Here is a 21,384-nt window from a genome sequence, read left to right as displayed (position 1 = left end):
GCCTGATATTTAGCACAGTCATTTCCATCCCCTCCTGTTGGCACAGAGTGATTTATTTACATTTCCATGTGTTTCTACTGGAAATAAATTCATAAATTCCCAGTTAATTTGTTTGAAATAAATTGTAAGGTAAAAGTTGCACTTCTTAGCTATAAAATAAAGTAGAAATCAATCATCAGCCTGACTGACAAGAAGAAGAAAACTGAGGCAGCGGATGCATGTCGTCCTCTGGCGGTTAAACTGAGAAAGTACAATAATACAGAAAACTGTCATGGCGGCCTCCGTAAGGCTCGTATCAAGGTTGACTCTGGTCACTGGTTAGTTTAAATTTAACATGATTCTTTTGTCTTATATAGTTAAACATAAAAATAGCTATATTTGATGTTATTATTGAATGTCTTGATTTTATTCCGTAAAAATTCAAAAAATATCCACTGGACTTGGTTTCCAAGATTTGAAGACGTTTCGCCACCTCTCCAGGAAGCTTTCTCAATTCAAATGTCTGGATCCGCAGTGCGTTTGAGTCTTATATGGACAAGGCCTTGTATTGCTTGGAAACATGCAAATGGTAACCGATGAATGGGTCGTTTAGTTCCATCGTTAGCCTGTAATACCTGAAACCTGTCTATGATTGTTAAGGGTCGGTCGTTAAGGAGGTATTGTTCACCGGCTGGAGCGGGTAGGTCCCTCGTTCCTCTGTGATGGGGTGAGGGGTTTGGTGATATCTGGAAGGGATCATGTCTATGATTGAATTGTATGTTTTTGGAAGCTGGAATCTGAGTCCACCACCTCTGTTTAAAGTTGGTTTTTCTCTCTTAACATAGATGGCTTCCCTCACGCCCCTCTCAAACCACCTATTTTCTTTATCCAGAATATGGACATTCTGTTCCTCAAAAGAATGTCCTTGAATGTCTTGATTTTACCATCTCGTAGTTTAAATCTCTAAATAAACGTGAACTTTGGACTTTGGAAAGTGCTTGACTGACAAGAAGAAGAAAACTCAGGCAGCGGATGCATGTCGCACTCTGGCGGTCAAACTGAGAAAGTACAATAATACAGAACACTGTCATGGCGGCCTCCGTAAGGCTCGTATCAAGGTTGACTCTTCATCTGAACCTAAATAAAAATATAATCCTTTAATTCCGTAAAAAATAAAAAAATATCCACTGGACTTGGTTTTCAAGAAATCTTGAAAACCAAGTCCAGTGGATATTTTTTAAAATTTTACGGAATGACTATGACCTGGATGACTGAGAACCTTCATCAGCATAATCCTTTAACTGTTTGGATATTTCTTTCAGAAAGGTAACATTTTATGTAAATTATTGAAATCGGTAAAAATAATGTACTTTAACTTTAAGTAAATTCTGCTAAATAACAAACCAGGTTATATAGATATTAATTTATATTTTATATAATAAATAGTTATGCTTTCCATCCATTCAATATAATTTATTATTAACCTTTCTTGTGAAATTCTAAAGGTGAATGGCGCCCTCTGGTGGTCAAATGTAAGATGATAAATCGTTATGTCATTGACATATTCTTCTTACTGAATATCAACATGATAGATTCTTTCTTTTTATTTAAAAAATAACTTTTTGATTTACTTCTTTAAGCTAAAGCGCGGAATGTTTACAAATTCAGAATCTTATTTTTCTCATCTTGTCTGTTAACGCTGCTTAGAAATAGTTTGAGAGAATTTTAAATAATTTGGTAAAATATAGGTTTAAAAAAATAGAAATTATGGAAAAAAATCCAATGCTTACTTTTTGGGTATAAATTCTTTTAATTTATTTGAGTTATTCAGGTTAGGTTTTTTTTGTTTGAAATTTTGGATCTGATAAAGTAGATCTACCAGCTTCATCATTTTGTAAAGATAGCGTCTTTATTTTTTTTCCAGCTTACTGTAAAAATGTAAAAATGAGGCCCTTACATTAAAATCACCTCACCTAAAATTCACGGATCATTTTTGTTCACAATGCATGAGTGGATTTTTGAATAAAAATAATCTGCTCTTTCTGTTAGTTTGTTATATTCTTTAATTTGATTTATTCATGTGAAATTTGACCAGGATCAGAATATTTTATGAGTCTAAAGGAGTTTAGTTAATGCAGAGTTAAATGTTTATGTGAGAAAGAAATATTTAACTGAAAATGTTAAGAATAATTATGAATCACTAAGAGGAAATAATGAAGGAATGCTGTCACTTTCTGGACTTTGTTGTAGGAAAAAGATGTGATGCTTTTTGGAAGGGACATGGAAATGAATAATCTATTATTATCTCTGTAGGACAACAAGTTTACATCTTCCTATTTGAGGACATTCCTTCTGAACTCAGTTAGTTCCTGTATTCTTGTTTCCATCCTTCTGTTTCTCTTTCCCAGGTGGAGGCAGCGGCATCGGACGTGCCGTGTCTCAGCGTTTGGCCTCTGAAGGCGCCTCAGTGGTGGTCGCTGACATCAGCGAGGAGTCAGCCAATGAGACGCTGGGAAGCCTCCAGAATGCCGTCAGAGGTCAGAGTCACATGGCAGCAACGATGGACGTGTCGTCCAAGGAGAGCGTGACGAAGCTGGTGACGAGTATCCAGGTGAGAGAAACATCTGGGGATCTGCTCCGTGTAAAAACAATGAGAGGCTCCTTTATCAGAGAAACTTCAGTCAGTCTGAGATTTTCTGTTTCAATAAGTAACCTGGTCTGTTACCATGGTAACTTCTGACCAATACACTTTTAGCGGAAAAACCTTGTGGGATGTTTCAGTTTCTGGTCTGTGTGAAATGTTGTGAAAAGTATTTTTACAGATTTCCTATCTTTTTGTTAAAGTGTTTCAGTACAACAACCAACATTTTATAAAGATGTGAGTGAAAAAAAGCAGGTAATAAAGGATGATTTATTCCAAATCAGTTTGATCCTGTATGGAAGTTTTTTTCCTTTATTAAATCAGAATTGACTCTGATCCATCACTCTGTAAGAAATAAAAGAAAAAGAAAAAAGGTCTGAATTGGTTTTCTGAATCAAACCTTAATCTGACCACATAAAAAATCTGACCAACAATATTTCAAATAAATTTCATAAATAAAAGTAAAACAAATTAAAAGGAGCAGACTTTTTTTTATAAAGTTCAGATTTAAAACAGTGATGAAGGAATATTGTTTTTCTAATAAATGTGTTTTTTTTTTTTAAACAGTCTAAATTTGGAGTTAAAATGATCAAAAACTTTATCTGAAAGAAACTTGAAATCTTGATGATGAAATGATACGACACTGAGTAAACTAAAGTACTATTTTTGTGTCTATATATTAGTAAACATTATGTATTATTTTGTACATGGATGGAATTACATTCAGTTGAATAAGCGATACTTTTCCCCCTTTTTTAAATTGAGGCAGATATTGTAGGTTTTACTTCTTCTGTTCTTTTTATTTCATGATTTTTGGTGTTATATGAATGAATTAAGCTGTGTTTTATTGAATGAACAAAACTAAACTAAACTAACTGATCTGACTGTAGGAAGACTGAAGTTTGAGTCTTCAGAGTTCATTTAGCCAGATCTCTCAAAGGAACCCAGGATATGTAGATCCTGTTTGGTTGTTCCTGGTCCTGCTGTCCCACAGGGAGCATTGTTCGGTTTATTTTTCGTTAATCATGGTCCCTCCCTCTTCAGACTCGTTACTTCCAGCCTGCCTCTGTGTGTGTGAATGCTGCAGGCATCACTCAGGACAACTTCCTGCTCAACATGGATGAGGAGCAGTTTGACAGAGTCATCCGGGTCAACCTGAAGGTAGCAGATCAGTCAGCTAACAGGTCAAACCGTAAATAAGATATTTAAAAAAAGGTTTAATTTCAGTAACACACAGAATAAGAGGGAAGTTCTGTTCTTTTCAACATTATTTCTGACTTTCTTATATAACTTTTTAACTGTTGCCTCTGAAATGCCTGAAACAATTAAAAACTGCACAAATTGTATGAAATAATCCTAAACTGTTTGGAATAGAAATCAAAGTCTGGGGTCTTTAAAAAGTAGCCCTTTATTTTTTAACTGGGCATTTTTTAGTGATTAAAGGTGAAGCTACGGTAGTTAGAATTCAGAAATATGTTCTTGTAAAAACCAGATGCATCATGGCAGTTAAAGAGTTAAGGAAAGTAAAAAATTAGTTTATAGATAAAACTACAAAAATTTACTTTGTTCCGATTAGTTTATAATTTATTGATTGATTAATAAATAGAAACATCTCCTTCTCTCTTTGTGTCAGGGTTCGTTCCTGGTGACTCAGGCTGTGGCTCAGGCTCTGGTGGCCTGTGGAGCTCCTAAAGGATCCATCATCACGCTGGGCAGCATCGTAGGAAAGGTGAGGAATCTGTAGAAAACCACTGTGACCAGCAAAAGATGGAAGAAAGACCCAAACTTTACTTTTAGCTTCCTATTTTTTTTATTTTAAAGCATCCAGATGAAACGGGAACTAAACCGTCTTATGCTGAGGTTCCGGTTTAAAACCGGATATTCTGATGTTTGCAGGTGGGAAACCTCGGCCAGGCGAACTACGCTGCATCTAAAGCTGGAGTTGAAGGTTTAACCAGAACAGCTGCTAAGGAGTTTGGCAGGTTAGAGGAAGCAGATGCTGCAGAAACGATCATATAAAAACACTCTGAGCTGTTTCTGTTCTGCTCAGGTTTGGGATTCGCTGTAACTGCGTCCTGCCTGGTTTCATAACGACTCCGATGACGGATAAAGTACCAGAGAAGGTTCTGGAAAAGGTAAAGCCACAGACATGTTAGAGCTTTATCAGAACTTATTCATTATAACAAAGCTAAACTCAACATCACTAAGTTATTCTTACTGCAGATAAGTACATATAATGACATGATGCTGGTTTAATTCAAATTGAAGATGTTCTGCCTAAACATTATTTATGTTTTATTTCATTTACAGCAGGTTTAATATATATTAAACACGTTTGTGTTTTTTCTCTTTGTTATTGACATAAAATCCCAATCTGATTAGGACCTTTCAAATAATCCAAAAATAAATTTTTTTTAATCACTGCATGTTTAATAAATGGAAATAAATGTCAAACAGACCGACCGGGACATAAAATAAACTGGTTTGAATAAAAAACAGTTGATTGTTGGTCTGAGGTGTTTCCTGGATGGAGGAGCTGCTTTCGTGTTTTGCTCAGGTGTGATTTTATTCCATCTTCTGTTCATAACTTTCAGATGTAGAATAGTTAATTTAGAAAGCAGTTTACCTCAGTGTTTCAAAACATCAATCAAATTTAAATATTAACTTTTACGGTTGCAGTTTTTGCCCAATCAGGTTTCGGAAGAAATCACATTTTCATACATGGAGGTTTGAATTTTTATCTTGCTTAATAATAATAATATAAATATTACTATTTATGAAACAATTTTTTGCGTTTTAATAATGTTGTTGCTGATTTTTTTTTTTATATGGATTTAATGTCAGTAGCTCTACTATTAATTCATTTTCTGAGATAAAGCTTAGAACTGATCTTAACACTATGATCTCCATGTTTTTTTTTTTTTTCATATTTAGGTTTATTTTCTCTGCAGTAAAACAAGTTTCAAACTTTATGTTCTCTTTGAAAAGGTCATTCTTTTGTGAAACTTTATTTCTTTGTGTTTCAGATGAAGTCTCTGGTTCCTCTGGGTCGAATGGGGGAACCTGCAGGTTGGTTCTGATCATTAAACTCATTTAACAGCTTATTTTCAAACAAATCAGGATTTATTCTCTGCACGTTTATCCTGCAGATTTTACTTTAACAACACACACATTAATCTGTTTTGGATAAAAACTGTTACCTGTTCTGTCCTGTAGAGGTCGCTGATGTTTGTGCCTTTCTGGCTTCAGATGATTCTCGCTACATAACAGGAGCCAGCATCGAAGTCACAGGTGGAGAGATTAACTCCTCAGCAGGATTTCAAATAACATCTCCCTTCAAACCATTGAAGGTTTAACATTTATTTATTGATTTTTTTTTTCAGGTGGACTTTTTATCGGTTGAAGAAAACAACCTGTTGATGAACCCAAGCAACAACAGCACTTAATTAACATGTAAAGTTTAGTTAATATTTGTAATTATAAAGCTTCTTTTGTACCAATAAACACCTGAATGTCAGACTGGACTGCAGTGCTTTATGAAAGATATAATTATTTCAAACCTGATAGTAAATAAACTTTTCCTTCCTCTTGTATTTTTGTGCAGCTGGGATTCAAACCAGCAACTTTATATTTATTCACATCTATTATTTCCTTCTTAGAGCAGATTAACCCCATTAATGACATTTCTGAAGTTTATTCTCTAAGGTTTGGTGATTTCTTTTGAAACTGGGATCTCATCATCCTCAGATGTTGCAGGTCATAAAACTGTCAAATTGTTTCCTCTAAATACAATCGACACCACAAAAACAATAATTTGGAAAAAAAAAAAACAGAAACTTAAAGATTGAAAAGCAGCTTTGCTCCTTTAGAGCTGCCAAAGTAGGAAAACATGGGTTAGATATGTCTCTATTTTAAAAAGCTGAGAAGTTTCTAAAATACCTTAAATAATAATTTCATATCTAGATGAAGTTTAAATGTTCACTTTTTGTCTGTAAATAATTTACGGAATGTTGTTTATCGCTTTAAAAACATCAGAGCTCCGAAAAACTGAAGAAAACCCCAGAAAGGCAGAATGTCTGACTGTCCACTAGAGGGAGTTGTTTCCCCCTTTCAGGTGAAGGTAATGCTCAGCTTCAATTTGATGAAAACAAAAATAATGGAATGAGGGGTAGATGTAGAATGAAAACACTCATCTAAAAAAAAAAGACAACAAAAAGTTTTTTTTAATGTTTTCAGAGCACCTCCTATCAGTAAGTGCTATGAAAAGTAATTAGTTTCCATTTCTATGATAGGTTCCAAAAGATTTAACAACTGAAAATTCAAATGAATAAATATTAGTACCAAAGCTGTAACTCTCTTGTTTATTTATGCATAAAAAAATCTGAGAATGTTTTAATATTTTCATTTTTTTTTAATATAATTTCATCTCTTTTCTCTGTGATTTTTAAAACAATTTATACAAAAACAGGCTTCTGGTACTTTAGCTTCTTTTGAACTTTATTCTATTTCTTAACAGCGTTCTGTCCTTAAAGAAGAAAACCAAGAGGTGCTGTTGTAAACTTAATTATCTTTGCGGGTTTGCAGAGATACAGATGAAAAAAGGGAGACACATTTTGTCACTTCAGTAACAATTAACCATTTGTCTTTGGACACACAAAGCTGCTTTATTCTTTAATATTTTTTGATCAAATGATTTATGGGTCTGAATAATGAGGAACACTACAAAAAGTCCTCAAATTATAGTGTTTGCAAAAAAACAGCCAAAGTGCTCATAAGAATTTCGAAAGAGGTTTAGAAATACTTTAAATGAAGGAAGACCAGTTTAAAATATTAATCTGGCTGAAAAATATATGAAAAACTATAAAATTGTACCCCCTTTTTGTTAAATCAGATGACAACTCTTAATGAGTTGCCCAAAAACAGTGATGCCTGGTGGTCAATTTACAGGAAAGGCAGCTTCTCCTTTAGATGGTTTGTTGAAAGAAAAACAAAGAGTCATAAATCTCCTTTTAAAAAGATTATATATTAACCAAACAAACTTTTTAAAAATTACTTACAGACATTATAAAATAAAACTTTTCAGCACCATATTTTCATGTTGAAATGTTTTCAACACCACAAAAACAAATAGTCGAGGTCCTTCTCAAAGAAGAAGGACAGATTGGTTTGGTTTAATCTTAGGGCCGCCCCCCCACCCCACTTTACTGCTATAATTGAAATATAAAAAAAAAACAGAAATCTATAGTCAGAAATCAGCCCATGGTTGCAGGATTTTCTCCTCACTCCATCTTGGCCTGTCCTCCCCTCCCACTCACCACCTTCCTCCCACTCGCCTCAGTCTCACATAGAAGAAAAAGAAAGTTAAAGATTTTGTGTTTTAGAAACTTTGGTCCTGACAGCTGCATAAAATGGACTCTGTTAGGAAGGAAAGAGGAATGTTCAGATCTGGGAGTCACTGTTTAATCAATATAGTGGAAGCAACATTTAAAGGCACAGTACAGCTGATAAAAACATCAGAGGATCTAACAACGAGACACGGCCACAGATTCTTTGGTTTGACAGGAACTTTGTTCAGGGTTCGGACAGAAGCGCCGCAGCTCCGGCTGACTGAGTTCAGGGTCACGCTTCAGTCGAGCCGCATTCAAATAAATACAACTGAAACACGTCCGTCTCAAATTTTATTCTAAAGCACCCTGACTGGTTTAAATAAATACAATAAAATATTGCTATTTCTGTACAAATGTACTGTAATGCACATTTCCCTCCTAAAAGGCTTTGTGAAATAGAAAAGAGACTAAAAATGGGAGGATTTTTGTGTAATTAGCACCTTGCCACACAGTTTATTCAGTAATTCAGCCCTAAAATGTACCCAGAATAATTACTGCGATGATTTAAAGGATTGTTTTCTTTAAAAGATGCCAGAAACATTCATAAACAACAAAATGATGTTTAGCACAGCTTATAAAAATGGCTTAAACATTACTGAGGAAGGCAACATCATCATCTTCATGTCTGCAGCAACAAAAGATGAAACAAATGACTATAAAAAGCACCTTGAGGAACACTTGAAGTGGGAATCAGATGTCAGAAAGCGGAAGATGAAACCTCAGAATGAGGAGGATAAAGAATCAGATCATGCGGACGTTTATATCTGGGTAGAAAACTGATGCCATCGATTCTTTACTTTCTTCTGACCTCAAACGACACGAGGTGAGATGCAAACAACATGATTAACATGTGAGTAAAAAAACTAGAAGTTAGCACCCAGAAATAATCCAGATTAGATGTGCAACAGCTACATTTGGTCTGAGTTTTGTCTCTTCTTTAGACTGAATCAGATTCTGTTCATGAGGTAAAACTAAGCATCTCGAAAAAAACACATTAATTCAAGTTTTTACATAAAATCAAAAGGATTTAAAGCCGACCGGCGCTAAAGCTGAGAACCAGAGCGACTCTTGTGATTGACGGGTTCATGGCTTTCTGTTTTATGGTGTTTGTTAATCATGTTGCTGCACATTAAACGTGGAAATAAAAAGATGTTTGGATGTGACTCTTCTTTCAGCAAGAGGTGGGGGAGGGGGGAGGAGGAGAAAGAAGGACAGAGGAGTGAGATGGGGCGGGGTGGAGACGAGGGAGCTTCCTGCTGACGGTTCAATCTTCAGGATTTCTTCTTCTTCTGCTCCTAAAAACAATGTTTGATTCCAGGAATGTTCTCTCCTGGTTTCCTCCTCCTCTCATGCCGTCATGCTCCCAGGCGTTTCTCTCCTCTTCACAAGTTTGATTTGTTTTTTTTTTAGTCCATTAGTCGCTGGGAAAACGTTTCCCGAGGCACATGTGTGAGGATGAGTGTATCTGTGTGGGTTTATGTGTTTTTTAATATCATTTACAAGTAAATTTACAAATTACTGGGCATGGATGTTGATCATGTGTGTGTGTTTAAGTGCAGGTGTGTATGTGTGTGAGAGTGTATGTTGGTGTGTTTTAGTGTGTGTTCAGCCCTGGAAACAGACAGGTCCAACTTCAAAGCCAAACTGCTGGTTGTTCTCCCCAAAGTCTGTAACCTTGATGTCCAGCAGAGGGAGATGCTCCAACTGCGGCGTGTTGATCTCCAGGACCGTCCTGTCAAAGCCTTTACGGTACTGTAGGAGAGAAAAAGAGACACTTTAGTGACATCATCTCAGTTATACTGGTTAATAAGACGCATCTGGGCTGATCCAGTTTGGAGAAAATGAAGCAAAATGCTTCTCTGAACAAACCAACGTTTAGCGGATGGATCTGGATGAACATCTCTGGTAGTTTTCAAACTATAACTGTTTAATCTTTAGAAAAATTAAGTCCAAACCTGGATTGTTGAGCTGTTTGAATCTGATTAAAGCTTCAGGTTGTTCTAAAGTAGCTGCTTTCACAGCAGGTTCAGTAAAATCATACATAATTATAGCCTCATTATTCTTTCATAGTGTCTGAAACAAACCTGAATGTTTGAAAATCATCTGCAGAATGTTTTCTTCTTAACAAGTTAACGAGCTGTAGGGTGTGTGAGCAGTTATTGGCACTGACGTTTTACTGAATAGGTTCTGGGTTTAAATCCTTTTCTATTTGGATACTCTGTCTTCAGCTGTGATTTCTCATTGAATACCAGTGAGGCTAAACCTCACCTCTAAATTTCATAAAATTATTGGTCCAATGCATTGTTAAACCCCATATACGTAGTTATTGAACAGAATTAACTGTGCTAAATTTGATGAGTATTTTGCACATTAATCAGCTGCTCTGCAGCAGGATGCTGCCCGTCAGTCTCTATGAGAAATCCTTGTTTAGATTAGAGCCTCTGTGCATTGAAGCATCTAGTGAGGCAAACAAGCAAAAATATGTCATTTCAAGTGAAACTAAGCCTCTCTTGGAACCTATGTAGCAGGGGCGGGTCATGAAGCTGGCAGCTTGATGCTGATTGGTGGAACAAGGTAAAATAATTTACTAACTAAGTCGAACCCTTGCCGTGGTTTCTGGAGTTTATTATTTCAGAGTGCTTCATAACAGCTATTTTCAGCCTTTGTATTGATGGGTTTATGTGTTTCAACATTTGTTAAAGCAGTATACATTAGGATGTTTGGATTAAATTAACACCATTAACCATCCTTCCTTTTCAGAAACCTGCAGCTGCTACTCTGTTTTCCTGTCACAGTGTAAAAAGATGCATTTTGGGTCAACTGGTCTCTGAACTGGCCGTGGGTGTAAGTGAGGGTGAATGGTTTGTTGTTCGGTCTATGTTTCTGTTTCCCTGGTTCGGACCAGCAACCTGCTAATAACCTTTCATCAATAAGCAGGCATAGTAACATGTCTGAGCATGACGTTAGTCACGTGGTAAAAGGCAGCTAAAGCAGAATAAATACATCTGGTAATGAAGATGGAGATTCTTCTTAGAAGCAGAGGTGAACCTAAATGTTACATCACCAGAAATTGTGATGACACCATCTCCGAATAACACCTCAGTTACTGCGTTTCCACTGAGTGGTTCTGTTTGGTTCACTGTGGTTAGGAGGTGTTAGCCACTGGATATGAAGGGGTTATACCAAATTGCTAGTCTAGCATCATATCTTCATAGCGTGACGTCTTTCTGTCCAACAACCAATGGATCATTCAGCGTTATGCCAGTAGTCCCGCCCTAAACGAACCAAACTATTACTCTTTCACCGTAATTCAAAAGTAGAGCTATAAATGATGCAGTTTGGTAACTTTGTCTGAACCACTGAGTGGAAACGATCTGTCAGAGAACCAATGGGACTGAGATGAGTTTCGGACTCACAGAGCAGCCGTCCACCAGCGCTTTGATGTAAGGGTTGGTCTCGTAGCTCAGCTCCTCGTCGTTCGCTCCTCTGAAGTGCAGCGCCCTCTTGTGGTTGTTCTTGGCGCTCCGGTCGGCCCAGGCCACCGAGCGGTGGCAGTGGTATGTGAGGTTCTGACGGGCCTGGACGCTCAGGAGACGCAGGAAGCCCAGCTGGACCACCCCCACGGGCTCGCCGTTAGAGTCCATGTAGGAAAACTGAGGAAGGAAAGATGGAGGAGAAACGGTGAAGCTCAGTGGAGTCCTGAAGAGAAGGTAAACACTGAAAGCAGATGCTCACTGACCTTACTGCCAGCAGAAAACTGACTGAACCACGAGCCGGGAGTCTCTCCGCTCCAGGAGCTCATCTTCACCTGCCATCAGAATTATCAGCAGAACATTAGTGAAGTTAAACTAGTCTGGTTGGAGTTTTTCATGGAGTCTGTAGGAAAACATTTCTACACCCAGAAACAGCTGATCTAAACCCTGGATCTGAACTTTCAAATAAACTCATGATTCAAAAGATCTGGTTTAAACTTCTCCCTCATGTTTCCTCCAGCAGAAAATCTTTTAATGATTCTGACTCACCGAGTCGACGCCTTTCCTGGGGTACAGACACGTCTCTCCTTTAGTAAAGTTACAGTAGACCTTGAAGGAGTCTCTGGAGCAGCCCTGGTTGGGATCTATCCAGTATTCTCCTGCAGGAAAAAAGAATGGAATCCTCAGGTTAGAGTCTGTTTGATAGTTTTTGGCTTTGAAGTCTTTAAGGTTTAATTTTTTAAGTCTAAAATATGAGTCAGAGTCAAACATGGCTACAGTCTAGTGGGTAACATTTGGACTTGTTTCTGTACCGTCCTGGAGGTCCGGCTGGCTGAGGTGCAGGTCCTGGCAGGTCCGAGCGGGGCTGTCCTGGGTGCCCAGAGGGAACCGGATGGTTTCGATCTCCTGCCGCAGTGAATCCAGAGAACCAAAGATCTCCTCCATGCCCTCGCTGCCCATCATGAACTCGGTACCGGCGGTGTCGGATGCTAGCATGTCCGGGTCGAACTCTGGCATCATCTTGCTGGCATCGATGGAGCGTTTGGACTTTGGACTCCTCTGGATGGGGATGGGCTGGATGACCTCGCCTGGTGGACCCTGGAAGCAAGTTTAGGTTCTAACCCACCGACTGGAGACCAGATGGAGGTTTGAGAACAGCAGGAGGTACTTACAGGAGGCCCAGGAGGTCCCTGTACTCCCTTTTCTCCTTTTGGACCAGATCCTCCCTGAAGGATTAGAGTCAGATATAAAATCCATGCTTTCATTTTTATTATTTTTGAAAAACTGACATGATTTAAGTGGTTTAACTTACTGTTGCTCCCTTTGCTCCTTTGACACCTTGGGGTCCCTGGAAACAGATAAAAGTGTTAATTTAATAAACTGAATCTAAATCAGGTAAATAAAAAGATGAGATGTTTGTAGTTTGTTTCTGTATGAGGACTCACAGGAAGACCAGGAGGACCAGCAGGGCCCAGAGGTCCGGCGCCTCCAGACATTCCCTGATATTAAACACAGGATGAGGCAGAAATGATTACAAGTTTGACATTTATTTTGAAATCAGCAGGAAGTTTGTAGATATCAAACTTACAGGCTCTCCTTTGGGTCCAGAGGATCCCTGTGGTCCTGGCAGACCTCTGTCTCCTTTCTCTCCCTGCTCTCCTGGAGGCCCAATCAGACCAATCAGACCCTGGTGTCCCTTCTCTCCCTTTGCACCAGGTTCTCCACGCAGACCAGGTAAACCAGGAGGTCCCTATAGAGCAGGAGGACAAGAGAAAGATGAGAAACTAAAAATTACCACAGAAATGAGTTCAGCTTTGGAAAGTTTATAAAGCAGCAAAACTAAAAAGGATTTAATGGTCCCACCATAGGTCCAGGGGGGCCTTTCTGTCCTGCAGCTCCTGGAGCTCCTTGCTCACCCTGAACAAAACAAAAGCAAACATGGTTGTTTAGTTTTTGCATTTTCTAATATAGATATTAATCAAATGAAACCCCGAACGCACCACTGATCCTGGCAGACCTCTGAGGCCCTCTGTTCCTGGTTTTCCTGGCTGACCCTGGGGGCCAACAGGGCCCGTCTTTCCAGGAGCGCCAACTGCTCCTGGGCCTCCCTGTGAAAAATGACAACATTCATAATCAAGAATCTATATTTTCCCAAAGCCATAAAAACCTTCTAATAGACTCATGCAGACAAAACTAAAAGCACCGGTAGCAGATAGAAAGGTAGTATTTCCATAAAGTGCAGCCGGTGCCAAGCCAGACTGTGGAACGTCTGGATGCTCTGTTTAATTATTCTGAGGTGTGTGTAGATATTAAATAGATGTAAAAACTCTACAAATTGTGACGTCAGAGAGGTAATCATTAAATATCTAGAGTAAAACCTTTAAAGTGTGTGTAAATAGATCAGTTTGTTGTATAATTGAGTAACTTTTTGTTCTTATAGACTTTATTCTTGGTCCAGCTATAAAATTTTAAAGGTTTCCCTTTTTTCTCAATTTATCTATTTATATATTTTACATCAGGCTGTTGGAAATTAACCCTTTCAGAAAATATTCAGGCTTTGATGATTTTTATATCTAACAGTAAATTGAAATATTTTCCTAAAACCCATTTAAACATCATTGTTGCCGACTATCTGGGGCTTTTTCTGTCTTTCATTTCTCCATCGTTGGTTGGTTGGAACTAGATATTGGCCGGCGTAGAAGATAAATGTGTTACGGATTCATTAGTGCACTGGGATCATGTGAAGCTCATGTTGCTGCTCCCTCTATTTAGTATCCATTATTAATGTTCCAGTTTGTTAATAAATGAATATGTTTTTGTTCAAATTAAAACACATGTAACAATTTTTTTTATCACTGTGGGATTTTTATCATACTTTACAATTTTTTTCCCAGAAACCAGAAAAAAATATTTTGGGATCACTTTTAAACCATGATAGGTTATATTTATTAGACATAAAGATCATCTAGAATAAACAGAATTAAATGCTGAGGACTCACTTTGGTTCCTTTCTCTCCTTGTCGTCCTTCTGGGCCCCTCGTTCCAGCGGGACCCTGACATGTTAAACACAAAGAAATGTTTAAAACCGAGAAATTAATCTATAAAAGTTTAATTCATTCAGTGATTTTTAAGGTAAGGAGATTTTAACTCCTTCCAGCTCATCAGAAGCAGAAGCTATCAAACGGTGAAGGTGGTCTCACCCTCTTCCCAGGGGGGCCGGGTGGTCCGTTCTCACCAGGAGGTCCTGGGGAGCCCTGTCACATAGAGAAATGAATTGTTAATATTAAGAGGACTGAATTATTCAGGTTTAATCTCCAATAGCTGGAATATTATGAAAAAGCAGAGCATTTTTTGCACTGTCAGGAAGTCTAAATTGATGTAATCTATGGATTAATTAACCAAAGTTCAATATCTCAGATAATGGACATATTTATCTGATCAAAAAAAAAAAAAAAAATATGATGAATATAAAAGACTGGTTTCTGAAAATAAGCATTTCTGTCAGGAAGAGCTGTAGCTTCACCACCATCAGAGTCTGAATGACAGCCTGTGGTTCTGCTCCGGTGTTCTGGAAGCCCAGGTTCTGATCGATGCTTTTAAAGTCATTGGTCTTGTTTGTTCTGGTGTCTTCTTGACATTAGATTATCTAAGTGGTTCTGGTCAGATCAGTCCTCTGGCCAATTAACCACAGTACCATATTGTTAATTGGACCAGCTGTTGGAACCTCTAGCAGAGCGGGACATTACTAGACCTAGACTCAACTTTATTTATCTCTGGAAAAAAATGAAATCTAGATAAGTCATTTTTTCTTAAAATAAGTGCATTTGGTCTTGGATTGAGGAGGTAAAAGAGACATTTTCTCAATGGAACAAGACAATTTACTGTTAAAATAAGAAAACACAATTGCATTGTCCTATTTCAAGTGCATGTTAACTAATTATCTTTTTAATTAAGACTTAAATTACTAATTCGTTTGGCAAAATATCTCATTTACCGACTTAAATAATTTTTGGTTCCAGTAGATTATATAGAGTACAAAGAGTTAAAGCAAGATGCCATTAAAGATAAAACTAAGACAGACAATATAAAAAGAGAGTATATAGTACAAAAAAGCATTAAAAAAGAAAAATTTGTAATGTCCTGGAATATGTCTCCTGTGGATATAAAAAAAATCTGCACAGTAGAGAGCTAAGGGAAGACTACATAGAAGTTGACTTGGGTTATTGTACTTGTACTGCAGAGATGTACTGACCTATAAATAAGTTTAAAAAAAATCAACTTACAGGTGCTGGTCATAAAATTAGAATATCATGAAAAAGTAGATTGATTTCAGTAATTCCATTTAAAAAGTGAAATTTGTATATTATATTCATACATTACATACAAACTCATATATTTCAGATGTTTATTTTGTTTAATTTTGATGATTACAAATGACAACAAATGAAAATCTCAAATTCATCATATCAGAAAATTAGAATATTACTGAAGACCAATAAAAACAAAGGATTTATAGAAATGTTGGCCAACTGAAAAGTATGAACATGAAAAGTATGAGCATGTACAGCACTCAGTATTTAGTTGGGCCTCCTTTGGCCTGTATTACTGCAGCAATGCGGCGTGGCATGGAGTCGATCAGTCTGTGGCACTGCTCAGGTGTTATGATAGCCCAGGTTGCTCTAATAGTGGCTTTTAGCTCTTCTGAATTGTTGGGTCTGGTGTATTGCATCTTCTTCTTCACAATACCCCATAGATTTTCTATGGGGTTAAGGTCAGGAGAGTTTGCTGGCCAATTAAGAACAGGGATACCATGGTCCTTCAACCAGGTACTGGTAGCTTTGGCACTGTGTGCAGGTGCCAAGTCCTGTTGGAAAATGAAATCTGCATCTCCAAAAAGTTGGTCAGCTGCAGGAAGCATGAAGTGCTCTAAAACTTCCTGGTATGTGGCTGCGTTGACCCTGGACCTCAGAAAACACAATGGACCAACACCAGCAGATGACATGGCACCCCAAACCATCACTGACTGTGGAAACTTTACACTGGACTTCAAGCAACGTGGATGAAGTGCCTCTCTTCTTTTCCTCCAGACTCTGGGACCTTGATTTCCAAAGGAAATGCAAAATTTACTTTCATCAGAGAACATGACTTTGGACCACTCACCAGCAGTCCAGTCCTGTTTCTCTTTAGCCCAGGCAAGACGCTTCTGACGCTGTCTGTGGTTCAAGAGTGGCTTGACACAAGGAATGCGACAGCAGAAACCCATGTCTTTCATACGTCTGTGTGTGGTGGTTCTTGAAGCACTCACTCCAGCTGCAGTCCACTCTTTGTGAATCTCCCCCACATTTTTGAATGGGTTTTGTTTCACAATCCTCTCCAGGGTGCGGTTATCTCTCTTGCTTGTACACTTTTTTCGACCACATCTTTTCCTTCCCTTCGCCTCTCTATTAATGTGCTTGGACACTGAGCTCTGTGAACAGCCAGCCTCTTTAGCGATGACCTTTTGTGTCTTGCCCTCCTTGTGCAAGGTGTCGATGGTCGTCTTTTGGACAACTGTCAAGTCAGCAGTCTTCCCCATGATTGTGTAGCCTATAGAACTAGACTGAAAGACCATTTAAAGGCTTTTACAGGTGGTTTGAGTTAATTAGCTGATTAGAGTGTGGCACCAGGGGCCATCAATTTTGAACCTTTTCACAATATTCTAATTTTCTGATATGATGAATTTGAGATTTTCATTTGTTGTCATTTGTAATCATCAAAATTAAACAAAATAAACATCTGAAATATATGAGTTTGTATGTAATGTATGAATATAATATACAAGTTTCACTTTTTAAATGGAATTACTGAAATCAATCTACTTTTTCATGATATTCTAATTTTATGACCAGCAGCTGTATACGTTTGAGACGTGTTATACATTGAGACATTAGCTTTATACTCCCTGCAGCATTCATCGTTAAATTTGTAAGAAATTAGAGCTTTAAATGTTTATCTCTTAATAATGAATCTCTGCGTTTCTCATGAGCAAAAACAAACAGATTTTTAATGTTTAATCCTGAGATCTGCAGTGTTTCATCATTTACTGACCGACTCGCCCTGTTCACCGTCCTCTCCTCTCTCACCCTTGGCCCCATCTTGACCCTGAAAACAAAATCACAGACTGTTGATGCATCCATTACAGCATGTTAGCAGTAGCTGCTGAAGTGAATTAACAGCAATAAGAAATGAAAAATCTAAACTTGAATCCCTGAAACAAACTTACTCTGGGTCCGACCTCACCAGGGGGACCAGGATCGCCAGGGAACCCAACTGGACCCTGAAGTTAGATGGAAAACGAATGTTACTTTCTGGCAGAGATCAGAACATCTAAAGGCACGAAGCTTGCCCGGTTGGGTTTTATCGTGTCCTACTGGGTTTCCTTTGGGTCCATCATCTCCAGGTCGTCCTCTTCCTCCTGCAGGTCCAGGAGTTCCAGGTTGTCCAGCCTCTCCCTTCTCTCCACGCTCTCCACGAGGTCCCTGCCAACAGCAACACACCTGTTCACATCCCTCACGTCCCACCCTACATGTCCAGGTCTACATGTCCCAATCTACACACCCCAGTCTACACATCGCAGTCTATATGTCCTACTCTACCTTTCCTATTTTACATGTCCCACTCTACACCTGCTGGTCTACACATCCCACCCAACATGTCCCAATCTACACATCCCAGTCTACATGTCCTACTCTACCTTTCCTATTTTACATGTCCCACTCTACACCTGCTGGTCTACACATCCCACCCAACATGTCCCAATCTTTACAACCCAGTCTACACGTCCCTGTCTACATGTCGCAGTCTATATGTCCCAGTGTACACGTCCTACTCTACATGTCCCATTGTTACACGTCCCAGTCTACACATCCCACTCTACATGTCCCATTTTACATGTCCCATGCTACACGTCCCAGACTCCATGTCTCACTCTACACGTCCCACTCTACATGTCCCATTTTACATGTCCCATGCTACACGTCCCAGACTCCATGTCTCACTCTACACGTCCCACTCTACATGTCCCACTCTATGCGTCCCACTTTAAAAGTACTGGTCTACACTTCCTGCTCTACACGTCCCACTCTGCATGTCCTGGTCTACATGTCCCAGGCTACATGTCCCATTGTACACGTCCTGGACAACATGTCTCAGTCTACAAGTCCCACTCTACATCTCCCATTCTACATTTCTTGGTCTACATGTCTTGATCTTGTGTTTGATGCACAACCTTTGTGCTGTTATTACAGATGTAAAAATCACTGCTGATGTCAAGAGGAGCACATTAACTATAGATTCATGCATTTTATTACACTTTTTTTAAATGTGTCTTGCAAGCTTTGGAGAACCACTGCTGCCAGCAGTAGTATTGCTAAGTGACAGGCAGTGGATCATGTAGCATTTCAGTACATTGTTCACTGCTATGGTGGCATTTTTAGTCCCAAAAAATGTATTATTTCTGTTGTTTGATGGATCAGTTGTGGTTGTGGTTGTGGTCCGGTTCCCTTATCTGGACAACATAAGTCTATTCACAGCTAAACATAAGGTCTGGACCAGGTTGGAAACAAGCTCTAGTCCGTTTAAAGTGGACCTAACATGTTCGGTTTTCACAGAGTGTTCTGGTTGGACTCTCAGATTCCCACCTTCTTTCCAGGTTCTCCTCCAACACCAGGAGGTCCAGCTTCACCAGGTTCTCCCTAAAGGACAGAAAAAAGATGTTTAAACCCGCTCCCTTATGAAAGTCAATTAACTTTTGTTATAACGCAGCACCTTTTCTCCAAGAGGTCCAGGGTTGCCTATACCACCAGGAGGACCTTGAGGACCCTGAAACACAGATTAGATGATCTGATGACGATAGTTTGGATCCTAATAACCATCATACTTTATTAGAAACCAACAACTAGGAAACTAGAAGTAAAGCTCTGAACTTACGTCAGCTCCACTGGGACCAGCAGGACCGCGGGGTCCAGGAGGGCCCGGTGGACCCTGGAGACAGGAAGAGGTTTGGGTTTATTGTTGGTTATGGTTTACTACAAAGGAGAAATCACATCTTTGGTCATAAAATAACTAAGATGATTCAGTTAGACTCACCATGGGGCCAACGTCGCCTGTTTCTCCTTTCTCACCAGGGGGGCCCGGCAGTCCCTGTAGAACAGAAGAGTTGGATAAAAACTCTTTAGCTGAAGGATTTAAATCAATGGAGAAGTTTAGAGATACTGAAGAGCAGCTCAGATGGTTTCTAAATACAGTTATCTTTGAACCTTGAGGCTGCTTTTACCTGCAGTCCGATTGGTCCCGGGGCCCCTGGGAACCCTCGAGTTCCTTCATCACCTTTAGCTCCAAAAGGCCCCTGCTGGCCCCTCGGTCCAAGTTCTCCATCTGCTCCCTGCAGTACAGATAAAACGATACAAACACATCAACCAACAATCAGAAACACAAAGTTGAAACAATCAGGAATAAATAAAAGAAAGTTTAGACTTACAGCAGGGCCGGGCTGACCCACTGGACCCATGGGGCCGGGGGGACCAGGGGGACCCTAAGGAAACAATAAACTATTAGCTAAGCAGCGATGATACAGCGGAGAAACAAGTTTAAATATTTGACTCTGATTATAATTAAAATAAGAGGCGTTATCAGCGTCACTCACATGTTCTCCCTTTCCTCCCTTGGCGCCTTTCTGACCATGTTCTCCAACTTCGCCCTGAAACAACAAAAGAACATAAGATTGGACATAGAACCCAAAAATATCAAAACCAAAACTTTGTCATTTAACATGTTCAGTTTTTCCACTGTTTTATCTACAGTTTTGAGCTGTGAATGTGCTTTAAACCTGTTAAATAAAACGTTGGACGATTTACTTACCTTATCACCATCCTCTCCTGGAACTCCTGGTGATCCAGCAGGTCCAGGCAGACCCACCGGTCCTTGGACTCCGTCCCGACCTGCTGGGCCAATAGGTCCTTTTTCTCCCTTAACAGGAGAATGAAACATAAATATCCTGTTTTATTTTCCTGCAGCCAGACGTTTTGAGTTAAATGAGCCTTTAGGTTCATAATATTTCATCAAAGATAAAGAAAAACATATGATTATCTCACAGGAACTCCTTTCTCTCCAGCTGGTCCAGGAGGTCCTTGTGGACCTGGTCTGCCAGGAGGTCCCACAGTTCCAGCAGTCCCAGCTGGGCCCCTCTCACCAGGAGAACCCTACAAACACATGATCACAGTAGATGTTCTCTAAATGAAGGATCATTGAGTTTTGATTTTTAAAATATTAATATAAACGTGTTAGATAGAACATACAGCAGGTCCAGGAGGTCCAGGAGGGCCTTCGCTTCCCTTTAGTCCTCCACCGCCCTGGAAGTAAATATCAGAAAAAAGAAGTTTAAGTCTAAAGACACATACTTTATTCTAGATAAAATGGGAAAAGCCCTAAAAACGAATTTCTGGTAATAAAATTAAGAACAGATCATTTAAACCATTAGAAGCAGCTCTGCCTTTTTATCTCCTTCTAAACATTGGGCTTTAAATGCCAACAGTTTCTTCCTGTTTACTTCAACTTCCACTTCCTGAATGTTTTATCAATGAAAATGTGCTACAGAATTTTTAAATGTCTGAATCAGAATTAAAGAAATGAGAAGAATCTAGGAACTTATCAAAAAAAAAAAAAAAACATTTATCTGATAATTATTTTTTGTACTTAACCCTTTGGACATCATGGGAAAGTGCTGACATAAATTTTCTGCCTTTTTTAACTACCCACAGTCCTGGGCTGCAACACAATCACTATCATCTGGCCTACTGATAGCACAGGAGGGATCACCTCCCCGAAATAAAAACAGGAACTACAAGAAAATAAACACAATTCAGAC

At 38.9% G+C, this 21,384-nt stretch overlaps 2 protein-coding genes across 6 annotated transcripts in view; one reads left to right on the top strand and one right to left on the bottom strand.

The window, feature by feature from the left end:
• The first annotated feature begins 213 nt into the window (after positions 1 to 213).
• On the top strand, positions 214 to 6,144 carry hsd17b8 (hydroxysteroid (17-beta) dehydrogenase 8). The gene is made up of 9 exons (XM_038302878.1): positions 214 to 317; positions 2,388 to 2,590; positions 3,665 to 3,781; positions 4,254 to 4,349; positions 4,517 to 4,602; positions 4,671 to 4,755; positions 5,647 to 5,689; positions 5,837 to 5,911; positions 6,004 to 6,144. Exons 1-9 carry the CDS (start codon positions 272 to 274, stop codon positions 6,021 to 6,023), a joined length of 771 nt encoding a protein of 256 aa, XP_038158806.1. The 5' UTR covers positions 214 to 271; the 3' UTR covers positions 6,024 to 6,144.
• Positions 6,145 to 8,058: 1,914 nt separating this feature from the next.
• Positions 8,059 to 21,384, bottom strand: part of col11a2 (collagen, type XI, alpha 2) — a 52,261-nt gene continuing 38,935 nt past the window's right edge. For all 5 annotated transcript variants that reach the window (XM_038302809.1, XM_038302813.1, XM_038302811.1 and 2 more), the window contains 26 exons: positions 20,816 to 20,869; positions 20,612 to 20,719; positions 20,379 to 20,486; positions 20,164 to 20,217; positions 19,999 to 20,052; positions 19,795 to 19,902; positions 19,608 to 19,661; positions 19,449 to 19,502; positions 19,287 to 19,340; positions 19,160 to 19,213; positions 17,891 to 17,998; positions 17,743 to 17,796; positions 17,568 to 17,621; positions 14,681 to 14,734; positions 14,480 to 14,533; positions 13,481 to 13,588; positions 13,344 to 13,397; positions 13,069 to 13,230; positions 12,926 to 12,979; positions 12,793 to 12,828; positions 12,653 to 12,706; positions 12,293 to 12,578; positions 12,030 to 12,139; positions 11,747 to 11,815; positions 11,424 to 11,660; positions 8,059 to 9,759 (listed from right to left, as the gene is read on the bottom strand). In XM_038302809.1, coding sequence (XP_038158737.1) covers positions 9,613 to 9,759; positions 11,424 to 11,660; positions 11,747 to 11,815; positions 12,030 to 12,139; positions 12,293 to 12,578; positions 12,653 to 12,706; positions 12,793 to 12,828; positions 12,926 to 12,979; positions 13,069 to 13,230; positions 13,344 to 13,397; positions 13,481 to 13,588; positions 14,480 to 14,533; positions 14,681 to 14,734; positions 17,568 to 17,621; positions 17,743 to 17,796; positions 17,891 to 17,998; positions 19,160 to 19,213; positions 19,287 to 19,340; positions 19,449 to 19,502; positions 19,608 to 19,661; positions 19,795 to 19,902; positions 19,999 to 20,052; positions 20,164 to 20,217; positions 20,379 to 20,486; positions 20,612 to 20,719; positions 20,816 to 20,869 — 2,343 coding nt within the window. In that variant the 3' untranslated portion in view covers positions 8,059 to 9,612. The remainder of the gene's footprint in view (positions 9,760 to 11,423; positions 11,661 to 11,746; positions 11,816 to 12,029; positions 12,140 to 12,292; positions 12,579 to 12,652; positions 12,707 to 12,792; positions 12,829 to 12,925; positions 12,980 to 13,068; positions 13,231 to 13,343; positions 13,398 to 13,480; positions 13,589 to 14,479; positions 14,534 to 14,680; positions 14,735 to 17,567; positions 17,622 to 17,742; positions 17,797 to 17,890; positions 17,999 to 19,159; positions 19,214 to 19,286; positions 19,341 to 19,448; positions 19,503 to 19,607; positions 19,662 to 19,794; positions 19,903 to 19,998; positions 20,053 to 20,163; positions 20,218 to 20,378; positions 20,487 to 20,611; positions 20,720 to 20,815; positions 20,870 to 21,384) is intronic.

This window comes from Cyprinodon tularosa, unplaced genomic scaffold (genome assembly GCF_016077235.1).
Source record: "Cyprinodon tularosa strain WSP-4 unplaced genomic scaffold, ASM1607723v1 ctg5, whole genome shotgun sequence".
Classification (NCBI taxonomy): domain Eukaryota; kingdom Metazoa; phylum Chordata; class Actinopteri; order Cyprinodontiformes; family Cyprinodontidae; genus Cyprinodon; species Cyprinodon tularosa.
Note: the sequence above shows the minus strand (reverse complement) of the source record. Positions and strands in the feature narration are given on the sequence as shown.

Coding starts and splice junctions, on each gene's coding strand:
- hsd17b8 (XM_038302878.1), top strand. CDS start 272: ATGGCGGCCTCCGTAAGGCTCGTATCAAGGTTGACTCTGGTCACTG. Junction 3,782..4,253: donor TCATCCGGGTCAACCTGAAG/GTAGCAGATCAG, acceptor TCTTTGTGTCAG/GGTTCGTTCCTGGTGACTCA. Junction 4,350..4,516: donor TGGGCAGCATCGTAGGAAAG/GTGAGGAATCTG, acceptor TGATGTTTGCAG/GTGGGAAACCTCGGCCAGGC.